Source organism: Tamandua tetradactyla, chromosome 17 (genome assembly GCF_023851605.1).
Source record: "Tamandua tetradactyla isolate mTamTet1 chromosome 17, mTamTet1.pri, whole genome shotgun sequence".
NCBI classification, from domain to species: domain Eukaryota; kingdom Metazoa; phylum Chordata; class Mammalia; order Pilosa; family Myrmecophagidae; genus Tamandua; species Tamandua tetradactyla.
In genome coordinates, this window is record NC_135343.1 from 58,959,714 (window position 1) to 58,981,639 (window position 21,926).

The window sequence follows — 21,926 nt, forward strand, 5'->3', positions numbered from 1 at the left end:
TAGGAATTGTGGAAAAACAGGGATAGAAGAGTGATAACTTTTGAAGTGATGAAATATTCTAAAATTGATATGATAGTTGGGCATATCTGTGACTATAATAAAATCTATTGGATTGTACATTTTAAATAAGTAAACTTCAGGGTATATAAATTATATCTCAATGATGTTTAAAAAATATTTAGCACAGGACCTCAGTCAACTGTTCATGAAATTTCTCAAAAGTACTAGTATTGCAGCCTACAATAACAGCTGTTTTATGTATTTTTAAAGCATCTTTAGCCACATACAAGTGCTTTGTGGATTATTGTCAGATGGCATAATACCATTTCCCAGAGATTTCTAGGAATACCTGAAATTGTGTACTCATCCCAGCTGGGATGAGATTGCCTCTTGCCTTGCTATCACTCAGCTTTCCCCATCTCCCAAGGGTGAGAACATCTGAGAATCTTATTTGGATACTGTAGTCCTTTAGAAATATATTATATATATGAATATTTGGGGAGTGGGGATTAAAAAGACTGAGGTGCTTAGTTTTTTTTGTTGTTGTTTTTGCATGGGCGGGCACCAGGAATCAAACCTGAATCTCCGGCATTGCAGGTGAGAACTTTGACTGCTGAGCCACGGTGGCCCACCCTGAGGTGCTTAGTTTTAACCCTAATTAACCTTTCACCAGATCAGTTTGCCTTTTTGCAAATGTCAACCCGTAGATAAAAACTGTACAAAGGTCCACAGATAGGGTTGATTCACCACCATTTCTTTTTCACCTTGTGTTACTACTTTCCTTAAGTAAATGATTATCTTTAGCATGTTATTAGAGACTGATTTTTCACTTAGATAAGGTAACAATGAATTTGTGGTTATCTTTTTGAATTATTATTCATTTTCTTTCTGTCTTCTAATAGGAACGCCCGCCTAAGCCTGAAGTTCCCTGGTTACTTACTGCCGTATGGTTCTCATGCTGTGACTTAGAAGAATCATTTCCAGTTTTTAAAGGACTTACGCAGTATATATTGCTACACCCCATTCCCATACGCTTAGGTAATGTGAAAAAAGGCTTGTGAAGAGGCTCTTGAATCCTAACTTCAATGTCTCCTTTATTCTGACCTTTTCAACAATATTAATATTTTTCACTGGGAAATTTATTACTTAGAAACTGTTAATTACTTGTTCTCCCAGTTTCTTGAGTTGTATGGTTGGTTCATGAATGTTCAATATTACACGTTTACCATTATATCCATGTTAAGGCCATAAATTTTCCTCTAAGTATTGCTTGAGCTGCATCCCACAGCGTTTTTTTAAAGTTTTTTATTGAGGGATAACATAGATACAGTAAAGTGGACAAATCAAAATTGTACAGTTTAATTAATTGTCAAAAGCTAAATGCACTTAGGTAATCACCACTGAAATCATGAAATAGAACAATGCAGCATCCCCAAATCTCCTGTTCTCCTTCCCACTATCCCTCCCCTCTTTCCCAGCAGTAACCACTGCTCTGAATTACAACATTCTACACTAAATTTTCTCCATGTTTTAATATGTACACTTTCCAATTCTAAAAGAACACTTTTTTGTTTGAAAGCATTTAGGATTTGGGGAAATATCTTTTTATTGTTTAAAATTTGATAATATTATGGAAATTATATTCATGATTTGCATGAAACTGATTCTCTATATTTCTCTTCCTGAAATTGTTTCTTTTATTATTTAAAGAATAAAAGAATATTCCTCTTTACCATGAATAATGCTTTTTTGCCTTAAAATATATTTTACAATTTTAATATCATTACAGCAGATTTCTTCTAATTAGTATTCCCTCTGTGTATTTCTATGTTCTTTCTTTCAATTCTTGTATCATATTCTAGTGTATCATTAGTGGGATTTTGTTGTTATTTTGAATAGTCTGAGAGTGTTTTCTTAAAAACAGGCAAATTTAATGCAATTACACTTATTATTTTTATAGATTTGACCCCAGGGGACATTTGGCAATGTCTGGAGACAGTTTTGGTTACCATAATTGAGGTGGTGCTGCTGGCATCTAGTGCGGAGAGGCCAGTGCCTTGATGTACCAGGCTGCCATGACAAGGACCGCACTATGGGTTGGCTTAACAGCAGGAGTTTATTGGCTCACAGTTTCAGAATCTAGAAGTCCAAAATCCAGGCGTTGGCAAGGTGATGCTCTGTCTGTAGTGGTCTGGTGATGGCTCCCCATGATCCTTGGGCTTCCTGACTTGCATCTCTGCCTCGAATCACATAGCGATGTCCTCTCCTTTCTGGCTTCTTTGACTTCAGGTTCTTCCTGTGTGACCTTCTTCAACTTCTGGTTTCTTCTCTTTCTAAGGCGTCCAATAATACGGATTAAAGCCTGCCCTCACTCAGTGAGGCAACACCTTAACTAAAAGTACCGTCTTTGAGAAGTCTTATTTACAGTGGGTTCACTCCCACAGGATCGTAGATTAGGATTAAGAACACACTTTTGCTGGAGTCCAACAGTTCAATCCACCTCAGCCTAGGGTGCCGCTAAACACCCCACATTGCCCAGGACAACCCCCACGACAAATAACTGTTGGTCCAAATCATCAGGGGTGCTAGTTTGAGATACCCTGATCTGTTCGGACTTTCTTGTATCATCATATTGTGTAGGGATTATTTTTTTCCAGGCTGTTTCTTTGCTTCATTTTTTTTTCTTCTTTCTTGCCTTTTGTGGATTGTCCACATTCTTATCTCTTTATTTCATCTCTACTGGTTCAAAGTTCTATTTTCTGTTTCTATTCTTTTAGTGATTACCCTCATCCATTTAATATGAATATTTATTTAATTGAGAATTCCAAGTAAGAGCAGCAGTCTAAAGTCTATGTGGGCCAGAATTCCCGAGATCCTTATATACACATTTGATTTCCAAATAAAGACTAGAAAAAATAAAATGCTCCTCAATAAATACTTCAAATAATAGCTATGTTTCCATGTTGTGGACAAACAAGAAAGCTAAGGGTAGAGGTGGAATACAAAAAGAAAAACGCACAAAGGAGAAGCCCAGAGATGAACACGCTAGGTGCAAACCTGAAGCAGAAAGGGTTAGACAAAGTCTGATTCTGAGAGAGGCAAAAAAAAAAGGATGTGGTGGAAGCTGACAGGCAAAATAATTCTGGTGACATCTCATCATTTGGATAAAAGTCACTGTGTATTATCCTTATTCCCTGGAACTCAAAACTTCAGCAATTTAAAACCATTTCTGCTTTCATTTATTAAATTTCAAGGATTGTTCTTGAAACCTTATAGAATCATGAGGGTTTGTGAATGTGTGATGGATGGCTTATGTTCTGAAAGTGAGTTTAGATCTTTGCAGATGATGTTTAATTATTGATTCCAGTGTCTTTCTTACTTTTAAGAGCTTCCTAATTGCCGTAACCTTTTGTTTTTGATGGTTTCTAAGTGTTTTATGTCCTATTGTTTGAAAGCTTTCATTTAAAATATGCTTTATTAGAGCCTGTCTTGTTAGCTGGGGTCCTACTGATTACACAGTAAGTAACATAACCTCAGGGGAAAAGAAGTCCTTTTGGAATAAATGGTGCCTCTACCTGGTCATTAAAGTAATGAGCACTGAGTGTGATATGTCCCATGGTCTCATATATGTAATTGTCTGTATTCCACACAGAAATTAGAAATCCTGCAGAGCTACACAGTACTCTAGGGACATGGTATTGAGTGTCACCAAATTTCTGTCACCAGCTCTTTGAGTGCTATTATGAAGGCCTCAGAGAAGAGCTTCAACAGACTAGCTGGAGAATGTGGTCTTCCAGCCCCAAAATGCATTCAGTTCAAGGAAGCTGTGTCATCCCACAGACACACTCACTGTGCTGGCTTGCTAAGAAGCTTGCAACACACCATGCACCTTGCAATTTTAAGAATTTCAGTGCTAGTTCTTACTACACATTCTAACCCCTGAAAGGGGTTAAGATGCAAGTCCATTTCCTATAAATGCTCCATGGGGAAATCAATATATTCTGCTTATTGAGGCAAAAAGCTGAATATATGTCAACGTACTTATCTATTATTTATATTGTGCAAATTATTTATGACAGAATTTCCAGTTTACTTCATCTGTCATAAACTGATGATTGTATGTGATTTCCCACCACTGTTTTCTTTTTCCCTACTTTTTCTTCGACCTCCAACAGTGATTGCTTGGCATATTTTTATGCCATTCTTTGGCACATTTTATTGTGTCTTTTTGTGGATTTTTGAATTTTAATTAATATAACTTCACCTACTGTATCCCATTTAATTTTGTATGCCTTGAATTCTAATTTATCCATTATTTATCCACTTCAGTTTTCTTTTTTGCCCACATTCGCTTGGTATATCTCTCTGTATTCTTTTATTTTTTAACCTCTGTGTTATTTTGTTTTATTTTACCTTTTCTAAGTGGTGTGCTGCTGGATTTTGTTTTCAGATCCAATCTTAAATTCTTTTTAATTTGGTCGGGTAGGGGAATATTAATGTATTTACATTTGTGGTTAAAACTGACAGTAACTGTAGGAATATTTTTAATTATCAAAAATATTTATTAAATTTCAAAGTAAAAATATTAGTTAAAGTACCTTTTAAAATTGTGTTTCTCAGGATCTTTTGAGACTTACATTAACCCAGAAGAACGGGAACTCTATATTAAACAAAGACAGGAAGAGCAAGACTTGACACAGGAAAAGGAGGTCATGACACAGGATTTTTGGTGTCCAGAATTGAGTTCTTTCCAGAAACTAATTCTTATTAAATGTTGTAAAGAAGAAAAGGTAGGTTTTTCTTTAAAAAACTAAATGATTGTGTTGTCATGACTTATTTCCACTAAAGCTAAGTATGTCAGTTATGATGAATAAATTCGTTAGACTGATTAAATTCTTAAGAAAGTAACAAAGGCCATATTTGGGAGGTGGTTCTACAAAATAGAGACTCGAAGAGGCTCTGAGAATTTTGAGAAGATCCTTTAGAATGAGGACAGAAAGACAGGGACCCCTTGGTCCTTCTCCCAGTGTGCTCCATTAGGAGGAAGAAAGATCTGCTGGAGGATTTTAACAAGGAATTGGTGTGCCTTTCAACTCTCGTCAATGTTGGGAAGAGGAATGTGCCAGTTTGAAGCTGTTATGTATCCCAGAAAAGCCATTTCCTTTTTCTTGATCCAGTCTTTTGGGGCAGCCCACAAGATTGTAGGGCAAAAGCTTTTATTGTTTTCCATGGATGCGACACACCCATTGTGGGTGTGGTCTTTTAATTAGTTGGAGATGTGACTCTGCCCATTCAAGATGGTCTTGATTAGTTTACTGGAGTCTTTTAAAAGAGGAAACATTTTGGAGAGACCCCAGCGCCGACAGAGATGCAGACATTTAGAGATGCCTGGAGTGCCAACAGAGAGAACAGTGCCTAGACAGGGATGTTTGGGGATGCAGAGCCCAGCAGACATTGCCATGTGAGTTCCCATGAGATCCTGAGCAAGACAGAACTCAGAGTTTTGCCTGGAGGAGCTAAGTGAAGGCCCACAGATGCTTAGAGAGGAAAATTCTGGAATCAGAAGCTGGAAGCAACAGACTGGGAACAAGGGCAAGCAGACACCAGCCACATGCCTTCCCACGTGACAGAGCTCAATCTTTCCTGAGTCAAGGTATCTTTCTCTGGATGCCTTATTTTGGTCATTTTTATGGCCTTAGTACTGTAAGCACTTGTGACTTAATAAATTTCCTATTTAAAAGCTGTTCCATTTCTGGTATGTTGCATTCCAGCTGCTTTAGCAAGCCAATACAAGGAATTTGAAAGGTACAAATCCACAGTCCCTGTCTTAGAATTCTCTAGAGAAACAGAACCAGTAAGAAATATCTATGTGTGTGTGTGTATAGAAATATTAAGAGATTTATTTTAGGAATTGTCTCACACAACCATGGGGTTTGACAAATCTGAATTCTATAGGGCAGGCTGGAAGTTAGAAACTCTGACCAATATGATGTTGAAATCTCCAGGAGAAGCAAGCTGGCTGAAATAGAGATAGAAATTCTTTTCTCTGATTGCTGAAATCCTCAGTTCCTGTTCTTAAGGTGTCCAATTGATTGGAACAGGAAACTCCTTTCATTGCTCGGAAACAACCTTGTTTGTTGATTGTAGATGTAATCAGCTGTAGATGAAATGTCTAATGATTTCATTCCATCTACAAAATACCCTCACAGCAACATCAGGCCATATGCTTGCTTGATCAAACAAACAGACATCATCACCTACCCAAGGGGATACATGAGCTTAACATCACAGTCACCAATATTACTGAAGAACATTAGAGTAATCTAAGTAAGAGATTACAACCAGGTGTCCCTCATTGCATGAAATTTGTCTTTACAGTGGTGGACAACCTTGTGTCAATCTACCCCATCTATGACCACCATATCCTTTCACAGAAGACTTGTCCTTTGAATGCTGACGCTTCTTATCAGAAGGTGGCAGATGCTCTGATAGCATTTAAATGCCTGTACCATGCCCATCAAAATAATTACTTGATTTCTCACAGTCAGAATAGAGGTCAAATTGATTGTTAGTGAGATGCCCATCCACGGAAAAAAGTTCATTACTAAAGTGGGAATTTTTAAAGTCCTTTTTGAGTACTTATCAGACAGGAAATTTTCCTTGTACACCAAAAAGGGCAAACACAAATGGACTTTTACAGTAAGCCCAGACCAGAACACGGCTGTTACCAGTCCAAACCAAATGAACCAAAGTTCACAAAGTGAGCTTCTGCCACAACCACAAACAAAAAAAAAAACCCACAGTTCAAATTGTCCTTTACCAAAAGACATCCAAAGAAAGGCTAAAATCTCAATCAAAAAGAGGGAGGTTTGAAGCTAAAAGGACTCTCTGACAAGAACCTGGGGCCGTCAGGGAGATGGCAGAGCTCAAGGGGCTCTTACTGGTACCACACTTGAATCCAGAGATGGCTCCAGAGTCAGGCTGATGGTTGCACCAAGAAATAATAAACTAAGCTGCAAGGTGAAAAAGGCATTTATTTGGGGTCATAGAATTGCAATTTGGAGAGCACAGATTTGGTGTCCCCCCTTGGCATTTCCAGGCAAAGGTTTTTAAAGGGAAAAAGAATATTATACAAGTTGTTAGTGGGTGAAAGTTTGGGTATGCCAGTTGTCTTTCAGATTAGTTAACTAAGTTCTTTATCTTCTGGTTTGTTTGTGGTATTTGAATTTCCTTATAGTTTTCAAGAACATTATTGCTTGAGGCTTTGCACACTATGGCAGTTTGTGATCTCTGATTGAGATCTGTCTAGGAGTTACCTCCAGAATGAATTCCTAACACCATTTTAAATCTCTTAGCAATAAGAACTCTATTTTATTTTATTTCTTTTAACACTTGTGATCTTTCATTAATAGTCTTTAGTACCACAGATCTCTACGTACTATTCATTGTAGTTTTTCCTACTTGAACAGGAAATGTTTCTCCAATTTTTTTAGTTCAAAAGCATTTTATGAGTATTGCCACATTCATATTTAATAGCAGCCTTCCCAAATAAAATATTAGTGTTTTGTATGTTGTCATTTATTGTGAACTCCATGAGCAGTTTTATGCAAAGTAAAAAGCAAATAAATATTTATACAAAGAATGTTTTAAATACAAATAATTTTAAAAATTGAGGCTGAAAATGTTACGTGGATTGTACCTAGTCACACAGTGGCAGAGCTAGAATTTTAAGCCCCAGACCCTTTGTGCCTGTTGTAGGGCTGTCCCTTCAGCTCATGCTGTTTTTATAGCTGGTACCACAATGCTTCTTCACTTAGGTAGGGTGGCATGTGGCCACTTTTTCCCAGGTCGGCCACAGAAGGGTATAATCCCTGAGCCAGGATGGGAGCCCCTCTCTCCACCATCTCTGAAAAACTGTGGTAAACCTTCTTTGGAGAGGGCAGTGCCAACATCTAATATCAAATGAAAAACTGCTTGCATAGTGCCAAATGTGCACTACATACCCCTGAAGAGCCAGTCATGTTGTAGACTTTGTAGCTTTATAGATTTATCATGGCTTCTTGCTTTATGGCACATTGAGGTAATACCTTAAGGAAAGGACACCTCTGTCTACCTCACACAGGGCCTCCGTATGGACTATGGGCAGACCTGAAGTGAAATACTGACAAGGTCTGAAAGAGCTGGAATGGATAGGCCAGCTAGAATGGGATCAATGAAGGAAACATCAGTGTAAGGAAGGACCAGACATGGGCATGATCATCAGAGCTGAGGTGGGTTCCCAAGGATAGTCAGAAGAGGCTGGTGAGTAAAGAAGAGATGAAGAGAGGGAGACTATATATGGGGTCAAGTTGACTTGTGAAGGGGAGCAAAGAAGTGAAATAGTAGGTGGGAAGGAGGCTGCTATCAAGAGAGGATGATTTTTTTTAGGAATGGGAGATACTAGCCTAGTTTTGCGATGATGAGAAAATCAAAGACAGAGGGAAAGATTAATAGTGCAGAATGGGACACTGGCAGGAGAGAAAGGAAAGTCCACAAGAAGAGAAAATGGGTGGGGCAGAAGGCAAGAATGAGGAGATGGCAGGTTTGTATATGGATGAGATGATGAGGGACTGTCCTCTCATCCAGTGGTTCTTGCTCAGTGAAGTCATGAAAACCATTGCTGTCAACAGATATTTGGTTTACAAATCCACAAAATTGTGTTTATAAGAAGAGATATTCCCAACAGAGAAATAATGAGTGCACAATTACACTAGCATCACCCTCTGGGAGATTAAAAGAGGAGAATGAGGATAACATTATGAAGAATCTTCATCCAACACGTTCTTAAAATTATTTGTTTTCAACTTTCAGGTGGTTTTTGCTCTTACAGACTTTGTGATCGAAAATCTTGGAAAACAGTTCATAGAAACACCACCAGTGGACCTGGCCACTCTGTATCAAGACATGTCATACAACACTCCCCTGGTATTCATCTTGAGTACAGGCTCAGATCCCATGGGTGCATTTCAGAGGTTTGCCCGAGACACAGGGTATTCAGAACGGTAAGGTCAGATTGTGCAGTTTTAATAATCCGTGTGAATGTCTCCTTGTTAAAATTTGCCTGTGTTCTTCCCCTGGGGAAATTAACAACTTTGGTTTCTACAACCAACAAAAATAATAAATGCAAGTTCTTTAAGTGCCTGTGGAACATTGACAAGAATTAATCATGAGCTAACTGGATCACAAAGAAAGACAACACATTTCAAAAAATGAGACAGAGTGCATTCCTTGATCATAATAAAATTAAATTAGAAATTAATCTTTTAAAAAGTTAAATTATTTAAATGTTTGGAAAACTAAAAAAAAAGGCACTTCTCAGTAATTCATCTGTTAAAGGAAACTCATAACAGAAATTTTCTAAGTGGCAACAAATGACAAGAAAACCTTTGGGATGCAATAATGAGGCAATTAGAGGTTAGTTTATGTATATAAAAGGACATCTGATTCCAGTAATAGCAAACGAAATACTCAGACCAATCCTTCCACTAAGAACAACTAGAAAACCTTGCACAAAATATTAAAAAAAAAAAAAAAAAAAAAAAAGCCTATGCATGAGGGCTTGGAGAACTAATCAAGTAGTGAAGACTCTACAAGAGAAGAAGGAAACCCAGAGCTATTAGTCTAGCCCTTAGGGTCCTTTTTATCTTAGAGGCATTGGCATTGGAAGAGGAGGCTAAGGGACTCAGAAGTTGTGCACGGTTTTTATTGACTTAAGGGACAAAGAGGGGGAAAGTGGCGCTCAGAGCCCACCAATAGGGAGGACCTGGTAAACCTCCTTACTTTGGATTGGGAATTCCAAATCAATTCATCAAAAGAAGTTAGAACAGATCAGAAATAGACCACTTGTTGAAGGATATAACATCTCTGATTACTAGTATCCTTAACTGCCCACAAAAAGAAGACATAATTCCTATCTGGAGAAAAATAGTATCATGCAAGACACACAATAAAATACAAGTAAATACACAAAAGGTTGGATAACATGTTTAAAACCCAAGAAAAATAATACACAATAGAAACAGAATACAAGGTACGCTAATAATAGATGCATGAATCCAAATTTGAATTAAGAATGTTTAAAATGTTCAAAGAAATGAAAGGTTGAGAAAAATTGGCAGAAAACCAGAATTAAATTTTAAAGGATTTATAGAATTTTAAAACATATTAACTAAAGCTAAGAATTCAGTGGATGAACTTGGTCAAAATAGTATGCTGAGACTACACAATGGAAAAGACAGAAGAAATTTAGCAACAAAGAGATCTAAAAAGTAGTGTAGTTGGAGTTCCAGAACAAGAGATAAAAAGAAAGGAGTAGAATAATATTTCAGTAAAGAATGACTGAAAATTTTCTGTAACTGACCAAAAAAACCAGTCCAGAGGTTGAGTAAACCCTACCAAACCCCAAACAGGATAAACACAAAGAAATTTATACCTAGGCTAGGCACATCCTAGTAAACTGATGAAAGACAGAGACAAATAGAATATATTAAGAACAGGTTATTTCCAAAGATTCAGCAAGTAATCTGCTGACTGATTTCTCTGCAGAAACAATGGAAGCCAGAAGACAGATATTCAAAGTGCTGGAACCAAATTACTGTTGACTTAGAACTTTATTACTATCAAAAATTCTTTTAAGAACGAAGCAGAATTAAGCCATTCTCAGACAAAAAAAAAATCAAAGTAGAAATTTAAAAATGTACTAATCAGAATAATGGTAAATAAATGGCATAATGAAACTTGTGTGATTCAACTAAAGCCAGAATTAAGGTAAATGTATAAGCTTAAATGCATATATTAGAAAAGAAGTTATCTAAAAATAAGTTATTAAACTCCAGTAAAACGTAAGGAAAGAAAATAAGAATTAGAGCAGAAATTAATGATATTGAAAACATACATTCAATAAATATAGTCCAAAAGACCAAAAGTTGGTTTTTTGAAAATTTTAATAAAACCAAGGTATTTGATGAAACTTATTAAAGAGAGAAAAAGAGCAGGTCATGAGTGGACAAGGGAGTATCACTACATATCAACAGACATTGTAAATATCCTAAGAGTATATTATTTTTTTAAAAAACAGCTTTTGCCAATGAATTTAGGAATTTAAATAAAATGGAAAAATTCTTTTAAAATATGACTTAAAAACCAATAAGAATAAACAGAATATCTAATTAGTCTATCAATTTAAGAAAACTGGATTCATTCTTTAAAACCTTCCCACAATGTTGGATTTTTTTCCAGGAATGCAACAATGACTAAAATATTGAAAATTCATTAATATAACTCACTACATTAACAGAATAAAAGAGAAAAGTCCTTTAAATAAAGGAGACCACTGTGATTTTCTTCAATAAATGGAAAAAAACATTTCTTAAAATTTAATATCTGTTCGTGAGAAAAATTCAAGTACTAAGAAACTTGAAATCGTTCTTAGAAATCGAAAAACAGATTTAGAAGTTCTTTCTTTTACTCTGATAAAGGGTATCTTGAAATTGAAACAGATTTAACAAGTTTAATGGATATAAAAATCAATCATTAATGTATATGAAGTATAAAGAGGACATTTTTTTAAAGATACTATTCATTGTAGCATCACAAATCAAATACCTAAAGACAAGTCAAATAAAAGACATGCAAAATCTCTCTACAGAAAAGAATATAATATTATTAAAGAAATAAAAAAGACCAAATAAATACATTGATATATGATAGTCATTAAAGTGGAAGACAAGTTTTTAAAGATAGCATTCCCCAAATTGACACAACCCAATCAAAGTACCATTTAGTTTAGATTGGGTTTGTTATTTCAATAAGAATTTTATATCTATGTTCATAAGGGTTATTGGTCTGTAGTTTTTTGTTTCCTTGTCATGTCTTTATCTGGCTTTGTTATCAGTGTAATGTTGGCCTTATAGAATGAGTTAGGGCATATTTGGACTTCCGGAGAAGATGGCGGCTTAGTAAGATGCGCGGATCTTAGTTTCTTCTCCAGGACAGCTACTAGGGGAGTAGAAACGATACAGAACAGCGCCCAAAGCCATAACAGAGATAAAAAAGACAGCGTACCCCATCCTGGAACAGCTGGCTGGCTGAGAGAAGCCGCTTGGGTGAGATCGCCGAGGCGCGCGGGTGGCGCTCCCTTCCCCCTTCCCGGGCCGGAGTAACTCCCTTCCCCCTTCCCGGGCCGGCTGGGAGAATTGGAGAGGCAGTCCCCTGAAACCGCGGCGGCTGGTGCCCACACCACGCGCGGCCCCCCGGACCAACTGAGAGAATTGGATCAGAAATCCCCAGGCCGGGGAGAACGGTGACGGGCAGGGGAGGCCCCTTCCAAACCCGTGACTCCCCGGGAACGTGCACTCTCCCGGGCGGGCCGCTGCTGCTGGCGCCCTCCCGCCACGCTTGTCGCCCGGGCTGACTAGGAAATTCGGACGGGCGCTTTCCCGGGCTGCGGCGGCCAGCAACCCTCCCTACGTTCGGTCCCCGGGCCGGCTAGAACTCTTCCAAGCCACTTCGGCTAGCGAACCTCCCAGACAGCGAGAGTTTTCCAAAGTTAAAGGTCCCACAGCACCTTTTACTGGTGGGACCCACAGACAAACGTGTGCCATGAGCGCCACCTACTGGGCAGGATAAGAAAAACAGAACCCAGAGATTTCACAGAAAAATCTTCCTAACTTTTGGATCCAATACCCAGGGAAATCTGTCTAAATGCGCAGACGCCAACAGAAGATAATGGATCACACTCAAATAATTGAAAATATGGCCCAGTCAAAGGAACACACCAATAGTTCAAATGAGATACAGGAGCTGAGACAACTAATGCTGAATATGCGAACAGAAATGGAAAACCTCTTCAAAAACGAAATCGATAAATTGAGGGAGGACATGAAGAAGACATGGGCTGAACATAAAGAAGAAATAGAAAAACTGAAAAAACAAATCACAGAACTTATGGAAGTGAAGGACAAACTAGAAAAGATAGAAAAAACAATGGATACCTACAATGATAGATTCAAAGAGAAAGAAGATAGAATTAATGATTTGGGGATGGAACATCTGAATTCCAAAAACAAACAGAAACTATCGGGAAAAGAGTGGAAAAATTTGAACAGGGTATCAGGGAACTCAAGGACAATATGAAGCGCACAAATATACGTGTTGTGGGTGTCCCAGAAGGAGAAGAGAAGGGAAAAGGAGGAGAAAAACTAATGGAAGAAATTTTCACTGAAAATTTCCCAACTCTTATGAAAGACCTAAAATTACAGATCCAAGAAGTGCAGCGCACCCCAAAGAGATTAGACCCAAATAGGCGTTCTCCAAGACACTTACTAGTTAGAATGTCAGAGGTCAAAGAGAAAGAGAGGATCTTGAAAGCAGCAAGAGAAAAACAATCCATCACATACAAGGGAAACCCAATAAGACTATGTGTAGATTTCTCAGCAGAAACCATGGAGGCTAGAAGACAGTGGGATGATATATTTAAATTACTAAAAGAGAAAAACTGCCAACCAAGACTCCTATATCCAGCAAAATTATCCTTCAAAAATGAGGGAGAAATTAAAACATTCTCAGACAAAAAGTCACTGAGAGAATTTGTGACAAAGAGACCAGCTCTGCAAGAAATACTAAAGGGAGCACTAGAGTCAGAACCGAAAAGACAGAAGAGAGAGGTATGGAGAAGAGTGTAGAAAGAAGGAAAGTCAGATATGATATATATAATACAAAAGGCAAAATGGTAGAGGAAAATATTATCCAAACAATAATAACACTAAATGTTAATGGACTAAATTCCCCAATCAAAAGACATAGAATGGCAGAATGGATTAAAAAACAGGATCCTTCTCTATGCTGTCTACAGGAAACACATCTTAGACCCAAAGATAAACATAGGTTGAAAGTGAAAGGTTGGGAAATGATATTTCAGGCAAATAACAACCAGAAAATAGCAGGAGTGGCTATACTAATATCCAACAAGTTAGACTTCAAATGTAAAACAGTTAAAAGAGACAAAGAAGGACACTATATACTAATAAAAGGAACAATTAAACAAGAAGACATAACAATCATAAATATTTATGCACCGAACCAGAATGCCCCAAAATACGTGAGGAATACACTGCAAACACTGAAAAAGGAAATAGACACAAATACCATAATAGTTGGAGACCTCAATTCCCCACTCTCATCAATGGACAGAACATCTAGATAGAGGATCAATAAAGAAAGAGAATCTGAATATCACTATAAAGGAGCTAGACTTAACAGACATTTATAGGACATTAAATCCCACAACAGCAGGATACACCTTTTTCTCAAGTGCTCATGGATCATTCTCAAAGATAGACCATATGCTGGGTCACAAAGCAAGTCTTAACAAATTTAAAAAGATTAAAATCATACACAACACTATCTCGGATCATAAAGGAATGAAGTTGGAAATCAATAATAGGTGGAATGCCAGAAAATTCACAAATACGTGGAGACTCAACAACACACTCTTAAACAACGAGTGGGTCAAAGAAGAAATTGCTAGAGAAATTAGCAAATACCTCGAGGCAAATGAAAATGAAAACACAACATATCAAAACTTATGGGATGCAGCAAAGGCAGTGCTAAGAGGGAAATTTATTGCCCTAAATGCCTTTATCAGAAAAGAAGAAAGGCAAACATGCAGGAATTAACTGTTCACTTGGAAGAACTGGAGAAAGAACAGCAAATTAATCCCAAAGCAAGCAAAAGGAAAGAAATAACAAAGATCAGAGCAGAAATAAATGAAATTGAAAACATGAAAACAATAGAGAAAATCAATAAGACCAGAAGTTGGTTCTATGAGAAAATCAATAAGATTGATGGGCCCTTATCAAGATTGACAAAAAGAAGAAGAGAGAGGATGTAAATAAATAAGATCAGAAATGGAAGAGGAGACATAACTACTGACCTCACAGAAATAAAGGAGGTAATAACAGGATACTATGAACAACTTTACGCTAATGAATACAACAATTTAGAGGAAATGGACGGGTTCCTGGAAAGACATGAACAACCAACTTTGACTCAAGAAGACATAGATGACCTCAACAAACCAATCACAAGTAAAGAAATTGAATTAGTCATTCAAAAGCTTCCTAAAAAGAAAAGTCCAGGACCAGATGGCTTCACATGTGAATTCTACCAAACGTTCCAGAAAGAATTAGTACCAATTCTCCTCAAACTCTTCAAAAAAATCGAAGCGGAGGGAAAACTACCTAATTCATTCTATGAAGCCAACATCACCCTCATACCAAAACCAGGCAAAGATATTACAAAAAAAGAAAACTACAGACCAATCTCTCTAATGAATACAGATGCAAAAATCCTCAATAAAATTCTAGCAAATCGTATCCAACAACACATTAAAAGAATTATACATCATGACCAAGTAGGATTCATCCCAGGTATGCAAGGATGGTTCAACATAAGAAAATCAATTAATGTAATACACCATATCAACAAATCAAAGCAGAAAAATCACATGATCATCTCAATTGATGCAGAGAAGGCATTTGACAAGATTCAACATCCTTTCCTGTTGAAAACACTTCAAAGGATAGGAATACAAGGGAACTTCCTTAAAATGATAGAGGGAATATATGAAAAACCCACAGCTAATATCATCCTCAATGGGGAAAAATTGAAAACTTTCCCCCTAAGATCAGGAACAAGACAAGGATGTCCACTATCACCACTATTATTCAACATTGTGTTGGAGGTTCTAGAATGAGTTAGTAAGTGTTTCCTCCTGTTTTATTTTTTGGAAAAGTTTGGGAAGGATTGGTTTTAATTCTTCTTTAATTGTTTTAATTATAAAACAATCTTGAAAAATTGGAAGACACACTTCCCAATTGCAAAACTTACTACAAATCTACAATAATCAAGACATCACGGTGCAAGCATAAGGATGCACATGTGGGATCAAGGGAATAGAATTAAGAGTTCAAAAATAAACCCTCATTTCTACAGTCAATTGATTTTTCACAAGAGTGCCAAATCACTCAATGAGGAAAGAATAGTCTTTCCAACAAACGGTGCTGGGACAACCAGATAGCCATATGCCCAAATATAAAGTTGTACCCCTTACCTCACACCATATGCAAAATGAACTCAAAATAGATCCAAAATCTAAATGAAAAGACTGAAATATAAGGATAAAACTTTATGAATTTGGATTTGGCCATGGATCCTCAGATAAGACACCAAAAGCTTAAACAACAGAAAAAAAGTAGTTTGAATGGACTTCATCAAAATTTAAAAACTTATTGGCATCAAACAACACTATCCACAGAAAGGTGAAAAGACTATCCACAGAACAGGAGAAGATATTTGTAAATTATTTATCTGTTAGTGGTCTAGTATCTAGAATATATAAGGAATTCTTCAAACCAACACAAAAAGACAAGAAACCCCATTTTTAAATGGGCAAAGGACTTGAATAGCCATGTCTTCAAAGTAGATACACAATGGCCAACTAACAAATAAAAATATGTTCAATGTCATTAGTCATTAGGGAGAAGAAAATCAAAACCACAGACACCATTTCACACTTGCTAGATTGGCTAGGATTTTTTTTTTAAATAGACAACAATAAATATTGATTAGGATGTGCAGAACCCTCATGCATTGCTGATGGGAATGCAAAATGGTGCATCTGCTATGGAAAACAGTTTTGTACTTCCTTAATAATTTAAGCATGGATTATGATATGATGCAACAATTCTACTCCTGGATATATATTCAGAATAATAGAAAACAGGTGTTCATAAAAAACTTGTACACAAATGGTCATAGCAGCATTTTCCACAATAGGCAAAATTGGAAATGACACAAATGTTCATCAATTGATGAATCAATAAACTACATGTGATATATCCATACAGTGGAGTATTATTCAGCAATAAAAACAATGACGTGGCCCCACCCCAATCAAGTGATGAGACACTTCAAGGCTTCTTCCTCGAACAGAAGGTTTGAACAACCAGCAAGAACTGGCAGAACCATGAGAAAGAACAAAGTAATGCCATTACTGCAGGATGTTGAAAATAGATGGCAATTAATATTTTAAAAATTTAACTTATGTGTGAGACTAAAGCAAAAAATGTTTATTTTGGTACAAAATTTATATTTTGATTAGTGCAGTTCCTAATATAACTTATATGGACAGCTTAATTGAACACCATAAGTTCATGGAACCTTGAGCAGGGCATAAGATTTTGTTACTTTGTCTAGAGTGATGCCCCATTAAATCCCACAGTAATTTAAACAGTGAGTAAACAAGTATTTGCAAAGTCCCCTTGGGGGAATGGTGAGAAAGGGGGAAAATTCAACTTCCCCAAGTAGAGAATTTTTGACATTCTCACAAGCAGTGGGGACAACCAAAGCAATAGGCTGAGTCCCCAATCTTGGGGTTTGTTCATATGAAACTTAACCCCACAAAGGATAGGTCAAGCCTACTTAAAATTAGGCCTAAGAGTCACCCCCAAGAAAATCTCTTTTGTTGCTCAGATGTGACCTCTCTCTCCAGCAAACACAACAAGCAAACTCACTGCCCTCCCACTCCCTATGTGGAACATGACTCCCAGGGTTGTGGACCTTCCTGGCAATGTGGGACAGAAATCCTAGAATGAGCTGAGACTCAGCATCAAGGGATTGAGAAAACCTTCTCGACCAAAAGGGGGAAGAGTGAAATGAGACAAAATAAAGTGTGAATGGCTGAGAGATTCCAAACAGAGTTGAGAGGTTATCCTGGAGGTAATTCTTACACATTAGATAGATATCACCTTGTTAGTCAAGATGTAATGGAGAGGCTGGAAAGAACTGCCTGAAAATGTAGAGGTGTGTTCCAGTAGCCATGTTTCTTGAAGATTATTGTATAATGATATAACTTTCACAATGTGACTGTGTGATTGTGAAAACCTTGTGTCTGATGCTCCTTTTATCTACCTTATCAACAAATGAGAAAAACATATGGAATGAAAAATAAATAATAGGGGGAACAAGTGTTAAAATAAATTTAGTAGATTGAAATGCTAATGGTCAATGAAAGGGAGGGGTAAGGGGTTGGTATGTATTAATTTTTCTGTTGTTTTTTCATTTCTTTTTCTGAATTGATGCAAATGTTCTAAGAAATGATCACGATGATGAATATGCAACTATGTGATATTGTGAATTACTGATTATATATGTAGAACGGAATAATCATATGTTAAGAATGTTTCTGTGTGTTGTTATTTTTTTTATTAATTTAAAAATTGAAGAAAAAAATACCCTAAAAAAAAAAAAAAAGAACTGGCAGAACCATCTTTCTCAAAGTTCCAGATAACAATTGATAACAAGGTGTGCACTAAATCAGGAAAAAAGGCTACACAGAAGTAGTAAGATCAAGAAGAGCACTGTCCAGCATCCAGGGGAGAGTGGGAGGAGGAGATAATTACACTGATAATTGCAGTGAAGAACAATGAGTTGCACTCTGTGTGATAACTGCCAGTCCCTATCTCTCACTCTCGTGGCAGGCCACCTTGGCATCCAGTCCCTGGATAACTCATTAGAGACAGAAAGGGACGTACACATTGTCTTCCCCAAAACAGGTGGGGATGGCCAATCACTGATCATGACTTGAATAGCTAAGTAGAATCCTCGAGACCTGGATCTGGAGCTACCTGCCCCAGAAAAAGGCAGAGGCAGCCACTGTTTCAACCCTACCCCAGACAAGAACAGAGATGGGGGAGATTTAAAGAATGCAGTGCTTCCTTTAGGGCTACGGGAACAGTGAACTCAAAGGCTGCTTCTACTGGAAAGGACAGGAAAGCACAGCTTCAGGAAGCCATCAGAGAGGATTCTGTTGTCCTTCCTGGTCCCTGCCCAGGGGACCTTGAAGCCAATCTGCACCCCCATCATGGGCCCCTCACCCTGTTTTGGCTGGAAAATTCTGGCTTAGTAAAGTCCTCTGTGTGGTGACCATCTTCCCAGAATTTTCCCTTCAGGCAAAAACAGATAGAAACAACAAAAGGAGGGTAAAAAAAATCTATAGAGGCAAAACAAAAACAAATAGAACAGATCAAGATTCTCAGAGAAGGAAACTGCGGGTATTTATGTGACACCTGAGACTCATAGTTAGAGCACTGAAGCTATGAAAGTCAGCATTACCCCATTCAGGAACTGTTAAAAAGCTGGAAAAAGTGATCAGACTTCTAGAGATATGAATGAGACAGATATGGATAGGACTAAGGTAAATCTGAATATTGGGTAAAGGACAATATGGCCCATATTTTCAAACTTCAAACTCTGTTCAAGACCAAAGGGAGACATGTTTATTTGGTGTGAAATTTATATTTGGGGTAACGCACTATGTAATTCAACTCGTATTAATTGAGCACCATAATTACATGGAATCTTAATAGGGTGTGAGATCTTGTTGGTTTGTACAGGTTAGTGTGATGCCCCGATAATTTGGGCAGAGAATAAAAGTTGCAAAATCCCCTTAGGGGACTGTGGAGAAAGAAATATTAAACTTTCCCATATGGGGAATTCCTTATGTTCTTGGAAGCAGTGGTGAGAACCAATTCAATAGGCTGGGCCCTCAGTCTTGGAGCTTATCCCTATGAAGCTTATTCCTGAAAAGGATAGGCTAAGCCTACTGATAATTATGCCTAACAGTCACTAGGAAAAACTCTTTTGTTTCTGAGATGTGGCCTCTCTCTCTAAACCAAGTTGGCAGGTGAACTTACTGCCCTCCCTCCCTACATGGGACATGACTCCCAGGGGTATAAAGCTCCCTGGGCAAAATGGGACAGGAATCCTGGCATGAGCTAGGACCTAGCATCATGGGATTGAGAAAGTCTTCTGGACCAAAAGGGGAAAGAGAGAAATGAGACAAAATAAAGTTTCAAAATAAAATTGAGAGATTTCAAACAGTCAAGACATTATCCTGGAGGTTATTCTCATGCATTATATACATATCCCTTTTCAGTTTATGGTGTATTGCAGTGGCTAAAGGGAACTACCTGAAACTGTTGAACTGTGTCCCAGTAGACCTGATTCTTAAATAAGACTGTATAATTATACAGCTTTTACAATGTGACTGTGTGATTGTGAAGACCTTGTGTATGATGCATCTTTTATTCAGAGTATATGCAGATCAATTTTTTTAAAAAAAGGTTAAAAAGTAATTAAATAATTGGGGAGATAAAGGGTAAAAATTGGGTTAATTGAAATACTAGTGGTCAATGAAAGGGAGGCGTAAGGTGTATGGGATGTATGAGTTCTTCTTTTTTTTATTTCTTTTTTTTTTTTGGAGTGATGGAAATGTTCTAAAAATGATCATGGTGATGAATACACAACTATGTGATGAGATTGTGAGCCATTGATTGTATAATATGGTTGGACTGTACATGTGTGGATATTTCTCAATAAAAATTTTTTTTAATTAAAAAAACTACAAAATTAAGAATGCAGGGCCTTTTGGAGGATCCTTGAAATTTAAGCATCATCAGCTTCATGCATCCACTATTGCTTCAAGGCCCTCCAACATCTGTTTTACATATGATACATCTGCTCCCAGGTGTTACAAGTTTTTTTAAATAAAACAGCTGAAAAAAATTCAAAATAAAGGGTTTGAAAATTCAAAATATATATATATGCCTTAAGAAGTTTAGTAAATTCCATTCTATTCCTAGTAAATTTTATAAAGCACTCTTTTCCATATCTGTTGAGAAAAGAATGTTAGTCTTGTTTTCTTCCTCTAATTGTCATTTATTTTCTTTGCATAAAACTGTAATTCTGTCTTCTCTTGCCTCTGGACATTTAGGGAAAACGTCCAGGTATATCCATCTACCTTTCCGATAAATGTCTGTGAAATTTTTAAAAATAAGATTCCCAGAGAAGGAAAAGAAAAAAGGAAGCTTTCTGCTAGAGGTGAAACTGTTGCACAAAAAGTGCAATCTTTAAAATTGTACCATGTATCCAGGCAAGAATCAAATATAGAAGAGATTAAAAATATATACTTGGGGCGGGCCACAGTGGCTCAGCAGGCAGAGAGTTCTTGCCTACCATGCCAGAGACCCAGGTTCTATTCCCAGTGCCTGCCCATGCTAAAAAAAAGATCTGATTAGTTAAACACAGGCTATTCTAAAGGTCTAATATATGCTGAACTAAGCATCAGAGAAGAGCCTTAACAGAAAGTCAATCAACAGTAAAACCCTAGACAGTACAGGAAAACTGATCTTCAGAATAAATCTCATCAAGATAATCAGATGCCCAGAATCAGCAAAATATTATAAACCATACTAAGAAGCAGGAAGATATGGCTCAGTCAAAGGAACAAATTAAAACTTTGGAAGTGAAACATTTGGAACAACTAATCAAAGGTGTTCAAACAAACCTCCTAAATCAGTTCAAGAAGATGAAAGAAAATATGATTAAAGAGATAAAGAATATTAAGTACTCAATCTGCAAGCATAAAGAAAAATTTGAAAGTATAAAAACAAAGATAACAGAAATTAAGGGGCTAAAGGGCACAACCGAAGAAATTAAAATACACTAGAAACATACAACAGCAGATTTCAACAGCCAGAAGAAGAAAATCAGTGAATGACAAGACAGGACATTAGAAATCTTACAGACAGAAGAACAGATAGAGAAAAGAATGGGAAAAATTCAGGGATTTGAATGAGAGCATGAAGCACACAAATATAAGTGTCATTGGGGTGCCAGAAGGAAAACAGAATGGAGAAGGGGCAGAAAGAATATTTGAGGAAATAATGGCTGAAAATTTCCCAACTCTTATGAAAGATATAAACATACACATCTAAGAAGTGCAATATACTTCAAACAGAATAAATCTTAATAAACTTAACTCCAAA

General features: G+C 37.1%; 1 protein-coding gene and 1 long non-coding RNA gene across 4 annotated transcripts in view; one reads left to right on the forward strand and one right to left on the reverse strand.

The window, feature by feature from the left end:
* Positions 1-21,926, forward strand: part of DNAH6 (dynein axonemal heavy chain 6) — a 295,021-nt gene that overhangs the window by 222,307 nt on the left and 50,788 nt on the right. Inside the window, exons 62-64 of the mRNA XM_077134752.1 lie at positions 903-1,038; positions 4,621-4,790; positions 8,851-9,041. Coding sequence (XP_076990867.1) covers positions 903-1,038; positions 4,621-4,790; positions 8,851-9,041 — 497 coding nt within the window. The remainder of the gene's footprint in view (positions 1-902; positions 1,039-4,620; positions 4,791-8,850; positions 9,042-21,926) is intronic.
* Positions 1-21,926, reverse strand: part of LOC143661261 (uncharacterized) — a 201,515-nt gene that overhangs the window by 120,162 nt on the left and 59,427 nt on the right. The gene's annotated exons all lie outside the window — the stretch shown is intronic.